Below are 12,979 nucleotides of genomic sequence, written 5' to 3' on the forward strand. Positions count from 1 at the left end.
GTCAGGCAGAGTCAGACAGACAGACACAGTCAGGCAGAGTCAGGCAGAGTCAGACAGACACAGCCAGGCAGAGTCAGACAGACAGACACAGTCAGGCAGAGTCAGACAGACAGACACAGTCAGGCAGAGTCAGACAGACACAGTCAGGCAGAGTCAGACAGACACAGTCAGACAGAGTCAGACAGACACAGTCTGACAGACAGACAAACACAGGCAGGCAGAGTCAGACAGACAGACACAGTCAGGCAGAGTCAGACAGACACAATCAGTCTGACAGACACAGTCAGGCAGAGTCAGACAGACAGACACAGGCAGACAGGCAGAGTCAGACAGACAGACACAGTCAGACAGAGTCAGACAGAGTCAGACAGAGTCAGACAGACAGTCAGGCAGAGTCAGACAGACACAGTCAGACAGAGTCAGACAGACACAGGTAGACAGACAGACACAGGCAGACAGACAGACAGACAGACAGGCAGACAGACAGGCAGACAGACAGGCAGAGTCAGACAGACAGACACAGTCAGGCAGAGTCAGACAGACACAGTCAGGCAGAGTCAGACAGACAGACAAACACAGGCAGACAGAGTCAGACAGACAGACACAGTCAGGCAGAGTCAGACAGACAGACACAGTCAGGCAGAGTCAGACAGACACAATCAGTCTGACAGACACAGTCAGGCAGAGTCAGACAGACAGACACAGGCAGACAGACAGACACAGGCAGACAGACAGACAGGCAGACAGACAGGCAGAGTCAGACAGACAGACACAGTCAGGCAGAGTCAGACAGACAGACACAGTCAGGCAGAGTCAGACAGACAGACACAGTCAGTCTGACAGACACAGTCAGGCAGAGTCAGACAGACAGACACAGGCAGACAGACAGAGTCAGACAGACAGACAGACACAGTCAGACAGAGTCAGACAGACAAAGTCAGACAGAGTCAGACAGACAGACAGACAGACAGACACAGGCAGACAGACAGACATACAGACACAGGCAGACAGACAGACAGGCACAGGCAGACAGACAGAGTCAGACAGACAGACAGACACAGTCAGACAGAGTCAGACAGACAAAGTCAGACAGAGTCAGTCAGGCAGAGTCAGTCAGACAGACACAGTCAGACAGAGTCAGACAGAGTCAGACAGACAGACAGAGTCAGACAGACAGACAGAGTCAGACAGACAGACAGAATCAGACAGAGTCAGACAGACACAGTCAGACAGAGTCAGACAGACAAAGTCAGACAGAGTCAGACAGACAGACAGACAGACAGACACAGGCAGACAGACAGACATACAGACACAGGCAGACAGACAGACAGACAGGCACAGTCAGGCAGACAGACACAGTCAGGCAGAGTCAGACAGACAGACACAGTCAGGCAGAGTCAGGCAGACAGACACAGTCAGGCAGAGTCAGGCAGAGTCAGACAGACACAGTCAGGCAGAGTCAGACAGACAGACACAGTCAGGCAGAGTCAGACAGACAGACACAGTCAGGCAGAGTCAGACAGACAGACACAGTCAGACAGACAGACAGACACACACCCATCCAGCTGCAAAGACTACATCACATACTGTGAGGTCTCGATGTGTTATGGAGATTTAACGAGATTAACTAGCCCACTCATTGGTACAGACACACACACACACACACACTGGTACAGACACACACACACACACACACACACTGGTACAGAGACACACACACACACACACACACACACTGGTACAGAGACACACACACACACACACACACACACACACGAGCCCACTCACTGGCAATGGTGCAGCTGATTTTCCCCCGGCCAGAGCCAATGCATGTACAATCCCAGATCATGCCCTCTTTGGGTCTCTCATAGGTCTCACCAACCAGATAAGACCTGGCGTTGATCTTATCATAGCAGGTCTCCTCAGCTGTGGAACATATTTGGGGTATGTTATGGGTTTCGTTAGTCACTGGGTGTGCACACAGAAACACAGACAAGATGCAGATGAACACACATAAAGATTATATATTTATCCTAGGAGAACTCGAAGCCGAGGACACAATAGCATCAAGAGTAGTTACACTCTCTCTACCAATGACCCAATAGCATCAAGAGTAGTTACACTCTCTCTACCAATGAGGCAATAGCATCAAGAGTAGTTACACTCTCTCTACCAATGACACAATAGCATCAAGAGTAGTTACACTCTCTCTACCGATGACCCAATAGCATCAAGAGTAGTTACACTCTCTCTACAGATGACCCAATAGCATCAAGAGTAGTTACACTCTCTCTACAGATGACCCAATAGCATCAAGAGCAGTTACACTCTCTCTACCAATGACCCAATAGCATCAAGAGCAGTTACACTCTCTCTACCAATGAGGCAATAGCATCAAGAGTAGTTACACTCTCTCTACAGATGACCCAATAGCATCAAGAGTAGTTACACTCTCTCTACCAATGACCCAATAGCATCAAGAGCAGTTACACTCTCTCTACCAATGAGGCAATAGCATCAAGAGTAGTTACACTCTCTCTACCGATGACCCAATAGCATCAAGAGTTACACCCTCTCTACCGATGACCCAATAGCATCAAGAGTAGTTACACTCTCTCTACAGATGACCCAATAGCATCAAGAGTAGTTACACTCTCTCTACCAATGAGGCAATAGCATCAAGAGCAGTTACACTCTCTCTACCAATGAGGCAATAGCATCAAGAGTAGTTACACTCTCTCTACAGATGACCCAATAGCATCAAGAGTAGTTACACTCTCTCTACAGATGACCCAATAGCATCAAGAGCAGTTACACTCTCTCTACAGATGACACAGAGCCTATACCTAGAGTTAGTGACAAAGGTACCCTGAGAGAACTTAAACTTCGATCATTGCAATAATTATTTTACATAAGTTAACTGACATTTACAAAATGGTGAGAGACAAAGGACTTGCATTGACCATATATATATATATATATATATATATATATATATAAGAAGTAGAAATGCGCTTTCACCTTCGGGTTTCGTTTTACACTTAATTCCCGCAACTCCGTGACAAGTGCAGACCAACATCGTGCCCAGATAGGAACGCTCCCATTGGTCGTTAATGTTATACATCTGTCCATTATCAATGCAGCCGTCTAGGGAAGGAAAGTCAACTTGTTACACTTCCAAGTAGATTGACACAATCCATGTTTACCATAATAATAATAATAAGACGAAATGTCAAAAATACTAAACATACAATAACACTTTTAAGATACTATTCTATAATAGACTACTATAGATTATTTTACAAATAATAAGGTTTTACAAACTTTTTTTTTTTAAGTATGAAAACCTCACCTTGAGAGACGGATGATACGGAAGGTATTCTGGTTTCTCCCTGATGAGCCTGCCGCCTGCTTTTCCTGTTCGGCATACAGTTCACAGCGGTCCCGATGCAAAGCACCACCAGAACCCTGATCACAGGGCTACTGGACATATTGATTACGGGACAGGGAAATCTGGGGGGAATGTGTAATCTTAGCGGTAGTTTGATGTAGCTCTTCTAAAAACAACAAAACCCATGAAAGATCCACGGTGAATTCGGAGGCTAGTTCGGTTGTACTGTTCGTGAAACCAAATGTTTCTTTTCTCCCCCTTTTTGCGCACAGCCTCCTCGGATAGTATCCTGCCCCGCCAGTCCCTCAGCCGTACCGCTCCTAATAGGCTCCCAAACTAGTGAGCGCTTTTATTTGGGCATCGCTTTCTACTGGGGATGGAGGAGGGTCCAACAACACCAACGATAAACACACGTCAAAGACACTGGTTACGAATCATCCCCCTCCCAAATGTTTTAATTACCGTCAATTTATCCAGTATGGTAAAATCGGAATACATGAGTATCTTCAAATAGAAGCCATGACTAGACAGTTGGGCTACCTTTCATTTACAATGTTAGAAATCTGATTTAGAAGTGGGGAAAAGACCGGTACGGGGTATTTTGGATAAATGATTAAACTCCTCCTACTTATAGAATACTTCCAAGGAGAGAAAATATATACAACGCATATTTATGTTTATTTTCCCTTTTGTACTTTAACTATTTGCACATCATTACAACACTGTATATAGACATAATATGACATTTTAAACGTATTCATTATTTTGGGACTTTTGTGTGTGTAATGTTTGCTGTCACATTTGTTTATTTCACTTTTGTTTATTTCTCCGTCACTTGCTTTGGCAATGTTAACATGTGTTTTTCCTGTCAATAAATCCCTTTAAATGTAATGGAAAGGAGGAAGACGATGGCGGGAGGTAAGTTTGAGGAGATGGGACACTCCATTAGACCGTCCTGCTGTAACGCCCACTGTGTCCGCAGCCCGTACACCGTCAGTGTGCCACGCGGTGCTTTCTGGGTACACTCAGACAAAAAAACTAAACCCAATTTCAGCACGAATTACGTGAACAACAAGCTAGAATTTGAGATAATTAACTTGTCCTCTGTAATATCCTATAGATATGAAATCGTGACATTACGTACTTTCGAGGAAAATAGTCAGGTTCACATATTTGTCAAATGTTTCAAAGACAACAGGTAGACTAACAGTGAAACGCTTACTCATTGGCCCATTTCCAACAATGCAGCGTTAAAGATAATATATATTTTTTAATGGATAGTGACGCAAGCAATAAATGCACAGTGGATAACGAAAAAAAAAAAACATGTCTGCATATACAGGAAGTAGAATATAACATGTCTGCATATACAGGAAGTAGAATATAACATGGCTATATAGAGGAAGTAGAATATAACATGGCTATATAGAGGAAGTAGAATATAACATGGCTATATACAGGAAGTAGAATATAACATGGCTATATAGAGGAAGTAGAATATAACATCGCTATATAGAGGAAGTAGAATATAACATGGCTATATAGAGGAAGTAGAATATAACATGGCTATATACAGGAAGTAGAATATAACATGGCTAAATAGAGGAAGTACCAGTGGATATGCAGGAGTACGGGGTAATGGAGGTAGCTATGTACTTTCCATATACAGTGCATTCGAAAATGATTCTTACCCCTTGACTTATTCACGTTTTGTCACATTTAAAGCCATATTCTAAAATTTATTGAATATATATTTTTCCTCATAAATCTACACACAATACCTCATAATGACAAAGGAAAAACAATTTTAGTTTATTTGTGCAAATTTATCACAAAACCCCCTGAAATATCACAGTTACATAAGTATTCAGACCCTTTAGTCAGTACTTTGTTGAAGCACCTTTGGTAGTGATTACAGCCTCGAGTCTTCTTGGGTATGACGCTACAAGCTTGGCACAGCTGTATTTGGGGAGTTTCTCCCATTCTTCTCTACAGGTCCTCTCAAACTCTGTCAGGTTGGATGGGGAGCGTCGCTGCACAGCTATTTTCAGGTCTCTCCAGAGATGTTAGATTGGGTTCAAGTCTGGACTGGGCCACTCAAGCACATTCAGAGACTCGTCCCGAAGCCACTCCTGCGTTGTCTTGGCTGTGTGCTTAGGGTTGATGTCCTGTTGGAAGGTGAACCTTCACCCCAGTCTGAGGTCCTAAGCGTTCTGGAGCAGGTTTTCATCAAGGATCTCTCTGTACATTGCTCCGTTCATCTTTCCCTCGATCCTGACTAGTCTCCCAGTCCCTGCCGCTGAAAAACATCCCCACAGTATGATGCTGTCACCACCATGCTTCACCGTAGGGATGGTGCCAGGTTTCCTCCAGAAGTGACGCTTGGCATTCAGGCCAAAGAGTTCAATCTTGGTTTCATCTGACCAGAGAATTTTGTTTCTCATGGTTAGAGTCCTTTAGGCACCTTTTGGCAAACTCCAAGCAGGCTCGCAAATGCCTTTTACTGAGGAGTGGCTTCTGTCTGGCCACTCTACCATAAAGGCCTGATTGGTGGAGTGCTGCAGAGATGATTGTCCTTCTGGAAGGTTCTCCCATCTCTACAGAGAAACTCTAGAGCTCTGTCAGAGTGATCATCAGGTTCTTGGTCACCTCCCTGACCAAGGCCCTTCTCTCCCAATTGCTCAGTTTGGCCGGGAGGCCAGCTCTAGGAAGAGTCTTGGTGGTTCCAAACTTCTTCCATTTAAGAGTGATGGAGGCCACTGTGTTCTTAGGGACCTTCAATACTGCATAAATGTTTTGGTATCCTTCCCCAGATCTGTGCCTCGACACAGTCCTGTCTCTGAGGTATACAGAAAATTCCCTTGACCTCATGGCTTGTTTTTTTGCTCTGACATGCACGGTCAACTGTGGGACCTTATATAGACAGGTTGTAGAAACATCTCAAGGATGATCAATGGAAACAGGATGCACCTGAGCTCAATTTTTAGTCTCATAGCAAAGGGTCTGAATAATTATGTAAATAAGGTATTTCTGTTATAAAAAATGTTTCTTTGTCGTTGTGGGGTTACGGATAAATTAAGTAATCATACTATGTATCATTACCGTATCATTGTCACGTTCTGACCTTTATTTCCTTTGTTTTGTATTTATTTAGTATGGTCAGGGCGTGAGTTGGGGTGGGCAGTCTATGTTTGTTTTTCTATGATTTGGGGATTTCTATGTTTCGGCCTAGTATGGTTCTCAATCAGAGGCAGGTGTCATTAGTTGTCTCTGATTGAGAATCATACTTAGGTAGCCTGGGTTTCACTGTTTGTTTGTGGGTGATTGTTTCCGTGTCTGTGTTTTTCACCACACGGTACTGTTTTGGTTTTCGTTCGTTCCACGTTTATTGTTTTTGTATTCAGTTGTGTTCATGTTGAGTATTTCTTACCACGCCGCATATTGGTCCTCCGATCCTTCTCGCCTCTCCTCTTCAGACGAAGAGGAGGAAAACCTTTACAATCATATTTACAGCGAACAGGGATACTGGATCGCTAGAGATAGATACACTATATATACAAAAGTATGTGGACACACTTTCAAATGAGTGGATTCGGCTATTTCAGCCATACCCGTTGCTGACGGTGTATTAAATAGAGCACAAAGCCATGCAATCTCCATAGTTAAACACTGGCAGTAGAATGTCCTTACTGCAGAGCTCAGTGACTTTCAAAGTGGCACCGTTGTAGGATGCCATGTTTCCAACAAGTCGTTGGAGCAGAGAAAACGCATTCTCTGGAGTGATGAATCACGCTTCACTATCTGTCAGCACGACAGATGACTTTGGGTTTGGCAGATGCCAATAAAATGCTACCTGCCCCAAATGCATAGTGCCAACTGTAAAGCTTGGTGGAGGAGGAATAATGGTCTGGGGCTGTTTTTCATGGTTCAGTCCCCTTTAGTTCCAGTGATGGGAAATCTTAACGCTACAGCATCCAATGACATTCTTGATGATTCTGTGCTTTCAACTTTGTGGCAACAATTTAGGGAAGGGCCTTTCCCGTTTCAGCATGACAATGCTGACAATGCCCCTGTGCACAAAGCGAGGCTGAATGGAAGCAAGTCCCCGCAGCAATGTTCCATCATCTAGTGGAAAGCCTTCCCAGAAGAGTGGAGGCTGTTATAGCAGCAATGTTCCAACATCTAGTGGAAAGCCTTCCCAGAAGAGTGGAGGCTGTTATAGCAGTAATGTACCAACATCTAGTGGAAAGCCTTCCCAGAAGAGTGGAGGCTGTTATAGCAGCAATGTTCCAACATCTAGTGGAAAGCCTTCCCAGAAGAGTGGAGGCTGTTATAGCAGCAATGTTCCAACATCTAGTGGAAAACCTTCCCAGAAGAGTAGAGGATGTTATAGCAGCAATGTTCCAACATCTAGTGGAAAGCCTTCCCAGGAGAGTGGAGGCTGTTATAGCAGCAATGTTCCAACATCTAGTGGAAAGCCTTCCCAGGAGAGTGGAGGCTGTTATAGCAGCAATGTTCCAACATCTAGTGGAAAGCCTTCCCAGAAGAGTGGAGGCTGTTATAGCAGCAATGTTCCTACATCTAGTGGACAGCCTTCCCAGAAGAGTGGAGGCTGTTATAGCAGCAATGTTCCAACATCTAGTGGAAAGCCTTCCCAGAAGAGTGGAGGTTGTTATAGCAGCAATGTTCCAACATCTAGTGGAAAGCCTTCCCAGAAGAGTGGAGGCTGTTATAGCAGCAATGTTCCAACATCTAGTGGAAAGCCTTCCCAGAAGAGTAGAGGCTGTTATAGCAGCAATGTTCCAACATCTAGTGGAAAGCCTTCCCAGAAGAATGGAGGCTGTTATAGCAGCAATGTTCCAACATCTAGTGGAAAGCCTTCCCAGAAGAGTGGAGGCTGTTATAGCAGCAATGTTCCAACATCTAGTGGAAAGCCTTCCCAGAAGAATGGAGGCTGTTATAGCAGCAAAGGGGGAACCAACTCCACATTAATGTCCATGATTCTGGAATGAGATGTAGCAGGTAGCAGGTGTCCCAAGACCTTCGGTCACGTAGTGTATGTTTCCAATAGAGATGCTGTGCTCCGTATGTTTCCAATAGAGATGCTGTGCTCCGTATGTTTCCAATAGAGATGCTGTGCTCCGTATGTTTCCAATAGAGATGCTGTGCTCCGTATGTTTCCAATAGAGATGCTGTGCTCCGTATGTTTCCAATAGAGATGCTGTGCTCCTTGGCCGTCTGGGTGGGTTCCGTCTTCATTGAAACAATACACCCGGTCCAAATCGTCAATGAAAGCCACTTTCACTGTGGAACTGTGTGTTCTCAGCCAGTTATGTCAATTGGAGGAGTCTGCTAAAGGTTAGACCCACGGCCTATTGAGGGTAGTAGAACATGCCTGCGTACTGCATACTTCGATTAGGACTATTAAGTCTTGTTTCATCTGGACATTGATAGGCTAAAAAATGCATCTTTATTTACACTGACAGCGCAAGATAAACAATTGTGCCTGGAGCTAGGCCCTGACTACTACGAGGAATGCTTTATCTTATTTACGATGGTCACTAGCTCTCTCAAACTCTAGACAGCATCCTGACTTCTCCCTAGAGTTCTCAGCCATTCTGCCTTCTCCCTACAGTTCTCAGCCGTTCTGCCTTCTCCCTACTGTTCTCAGACATTAGCTTCTCCCTACAGTTCTCAGACATTAGCTTCTCCCTACAGTTCTCAGACATTAGCTTATCCCTACAGTTCTCAGCCATTCTGCCTTCTCCCTGCAGTTCTCAGCCATTCTGCCTTCTCCCTACAGTTCTCAGCCATTCTGCCTTCACCATACAGTTCTCAGCCATTCTGCCTTTTCCCTACAGTTCTCAGACATTAGCTTCTCCCTACAGTTCTCAGACATTAGCTTCTCCCTACAGTTCTCAGCCATTCTGCCTTCTCCCTGCAGTTCTCAGCCATTCTGCCTTCTCCCTACAGTTCTCAGCCATTCTGCCTTCACCATATAGTTCTCAGCCATTCTGCCTTTTCCCTACAGTTCTCAGACATTAGCTTCTCCCTACAGTTCTCAGACATTAGCTTCTCCCTACAGTTCTCAGCCATTCTGCCTTTTGCCTACAGTTCTCAGACATTAGCTTCTCCCTACAGTTCTCAGACATTAGCTTCTCCCTACAGTTCTCAGCCATTCTGCCTTTTCCCTACAGTTCTCAGACATTAGCTTCTCCCTACAGTTCTCAGGCATTAGCTTCTCCCTACAGTTCTCAGCCATTCTGCCTTTTCCCTACAGTTCTCAGACATTAGCTTCTCCCTACAGTTCTCAGACATTAGCTTCTCCCTACAGTTCTCAGACAGCAGTTACAAACCCATACAGCCTCCATCCTACTAAACTACACTGTAGCAGTTACAGACCCATACAGTTATGGAGCCTCCATCCTACTAAAATACACTGTAGTAGTTACAGGCCCATACAGCCTCCATCCTACTAAACTACACTGTAGTAGTTACAGATCCATGCAGCCTCCATCCTACTAAACTACACTGTAGTAGTTACAGATCCATACAGCCTCCATCCTACTAAACTACACTGTAGTAGTTACAGATCCATACAGCCTCCATCCTACTAAACTACACTGTAGTAGTTACAGATCCATACAGCCTCCATCCTACTAAACTACACTGTAGTAGTTACAGATCCATACAGCCTCCATCCTACTAAACTACACTGTAGTAGTTACAGATCCATACAGCTATGGAGCCTCCATCCTACTAAACTACACTGTAGTAGTTACAGACCCATACAGCCTCCATCTTACTAAACTACACTGTAGCAGTTACAGATCCATACAGCCTCCATCCTACTAAACTACACTGTAGTAGTTACAGATCCATACAGCCTCCATCCTACTAAACTACACTGTAGTAGTTACAGATCCATACAGCCTCCATCCTACTAAACTACACTGTAGTAGTTACAGATCCATAAAGCTTTGGAGCCTCCATCCTACTAAACTACACTGTAGCAGTTACAGACCCATACAGCCTCCATCCTACTAAACTACACTGTAGTAGTTACAGATCCATACAGCCTCCATCCTACTAAACTACACTGTAGCAGTTACAGACCCATACAGCCTCCATCCTACTAAACTACACTGTAGTAGTTACAGATCCATACAGCCTCCATCCTACTAAACTACACTGTAGCAGTTACAGACCCATACAGCCTCCATCCTACTAAACTACACTGTAGTAGTTACAGACCCATACAGCCTCCATCCTACTAAACTACACTGTAGCAGTTACAGATCCATACAGCCTCCATCCTACTAAACTACACTGTAGTAGTTAGAGATCCATACAGCTATGGAGCCTCCATCCTACTAAAATACACTGTAGTAGTTACAGATCCATACAGCCTCCATCCTACTAAACTACACTGTAGTAGTTACAGATCCATACAGCCTCCATCCTACTAAACTACACTGTAGTAGTTACAGATCCATACAGCCTCCATCCTACTAAACTACACTGTAGTAGTTACAGATCCATAAAGCTTTGGAGCCTCCATCCTACTAAACTACACTGTAGCAGTTACAGACCCATACAGCCTCCATCCTACTAAACTACACTGTAGTAGTTACAGATCCATACAGCCTCCATCCTACTAAACTACACTGTAGCAGTTACAGACCCATACAGCCTCCATCCTACTAAACTACACTGTAGTAGTTACAGATCCATACAGCCTCCATCCTACTAAACTACACTGTAGCAGTTACAGACCCATACAGCCTCCATCCTACTAAACTACACTGTAGTAGTTACAGACCCATACAGCCTCCATCCTACTAAACTACACTGTAGCAGTTACAGATCCATACAGCCTCCATCCTACTAAACTACACTGTAGTAGTTAGAGATCCATACAGCTATGGAGCCTCCATCCTACTAAAATACACTGTAGTAGTTACAGATCCATACAGCCTCCATCCTACTAAACTACACTGTAGTAGTTACAGACCCATACAGCCTCCATCCTACTAAACTACACTGTAGTAGTTACAGATCCATACAGCCTCCATCCTACTAAACTACACTGTAGTAGTTACAGATCCATACAGCTATGGAGCCTCCATCCTACTAAACTACACTGTAGCAGTTTCAGACCCATACAGCCTCCATCCTACTAAACTACACTGTAGTAGATAAAGATCCATACAGCTATGGAGCCTCCATCCTACTAAACTACACTGTAGCAGTTACAGATCCTTACAGCCTCCATCCTACTAAACTACACTGTAGTAGCTACAGACCCATACAGCCTCCATCCTACTAAACTACACTGTAGTAGCTACAGACCCATACAGCCTCCATCCTACTAAACTACACTGTAGTAGTTACAGACCCATACAGCCTCCATCCTACTAAACTACACTGTAGTAGCTACAGACCCATACAGCCTCCATCCTACTAAACTACACTGTAGTAGTTACAGATCCATACAGCCTCCATCCTACTAAACTACACTGTAGTAGTTGCAGATCCATACAGCCTCCATCCTACTAAAATACACTGTAGCAGTTACAGATCCATACAGCTATGGAGCCTCCATCCTACTAAACTACACTGTAGCAGTTACAGACCCATACAGCCTCCATCCTACTAAACTACACTGTAGTAGTTACAGATCCATACAGCCTCCATCCTACTAAACTACACTGTAGCAGTTACAGATCCATACAGCCTCCATCCTACTAAACTACACTGTAGTAGTTACAGACCCATACAGCCTCCATCCTACTAAACTACACTGTAGTAGTTACAGATCCATACAGCCTCCATCCTACTAAACTACACTGTAGCAGTTACAGACCCATACAGCTTCCATCCTACTAAACTACACTGTAGTAGTTACAGATCCATACAGCCTCCATCCTACTAAAATACACTGCAGCAGTTACAGATCCATACAGCTATGGAGCCTCCATCCTACTAAACTACACTTTTATTTTATTTTTTATTTTTTTTTGTTCACCTTTATTTAACCAGGTAGGCTAGTTGAGAACAAGTTCTCATTTGCAACTGCGACCTGGCCAAGATAAGGCATAGCAGTGTGAACAGACAACACAGAGTTACACATGGAGTAAACAATTAGCAAGTCAATAACACAGTAGAAAAAGGGGAGTCTATATATACATTGTGTGCAAAAGGCATGAGAAGGTAGGCAAATAATTACAATTATGCAGATTAACACTGGAGTGATAAATGATCAGATGGTTATGTACAGGTAGAGATATTGGTGTGCAAAAGAGCAGAAAAATAAAAATAAATAAATAAAAACAGTATGGGGATGAGGTAGGTGAAAATGGGTGGGCTATTTATCAATAGACTATGTACAGCTGCAGCGATCGGTTAGCTGCTCAGATAGCAGATGTTTGAAGTTGGTGAGGGAGATAAAAGTCTCCAACTTCAGCGATTTTTGCAATTCGTTCCAGTCACAGGCAGCAGAGAACTGGAACGAAAGGCGGCCAAATGAGGTGTTGGCTTTAGGGATGATCGGTGAGATACACCTGCTGGAGCGCGTGCTACGGATGG

General features: G+C 44.1%; 1 protein-coding gene and 1 long non-coding RNA gene across 3 annotated transcripts in view; one reads left to right on the forward strand and one right to left on the reverse strand.

The window, feature by feature from the left end:
* Positions 1-3,967, reverse strand: part of fn1a (fibronectin 1a) — a 74,203-nt gene extending 70,236 nt beyond the window's left edge. For both annotated transcript variants that reach the window (XM_090216334.1, XM_090216333.1), the window contains exons 1-3: positions 3,353-3,967; positions 3,022-3,147; positions 1,789-1,926 (exon numbers count right to left, since the gene is read on the reverse strand). In XM_090216334.1, coding sequence (XP_090072460.1) covers positions 1,789-1,926; positions 3,022-3,147; positions 3,353-3,491 — 403 coding nt within the window. In that variant the 5' untranslated portion in view covers positions 3,492-3,967. The remainder of the gene's footprint in view (positions 1-1,788; positions 1,927-3,021; positions 3,148-3,352) is intronic.
* The window catches only part of LOC149972915 (uncharacterized), a 1,172,247-nt gene that overhangs the window by 307,146 nt on the left and 852,122 nt on the right, over positions 1-12,979 (forward strand). The window lies entirely within an intron of this gene.

Source organism: Oncorhynchus mykiss, chromosome 22, assembly GCF_057628025.1.
Source record: "Oncorhynchus mykiss isolate SJ-2025 chromosome 22, ASM5762802v1, whole genome shotgun sequence".
NCBI classification, from domain to species: domain Eukaryota; kingdom Metazoa; phylum Chordata; class Actinopteri; order Salmoniformes; family Salmonidae; genus Oncorhynchus; species Oncorhynchus mykiss.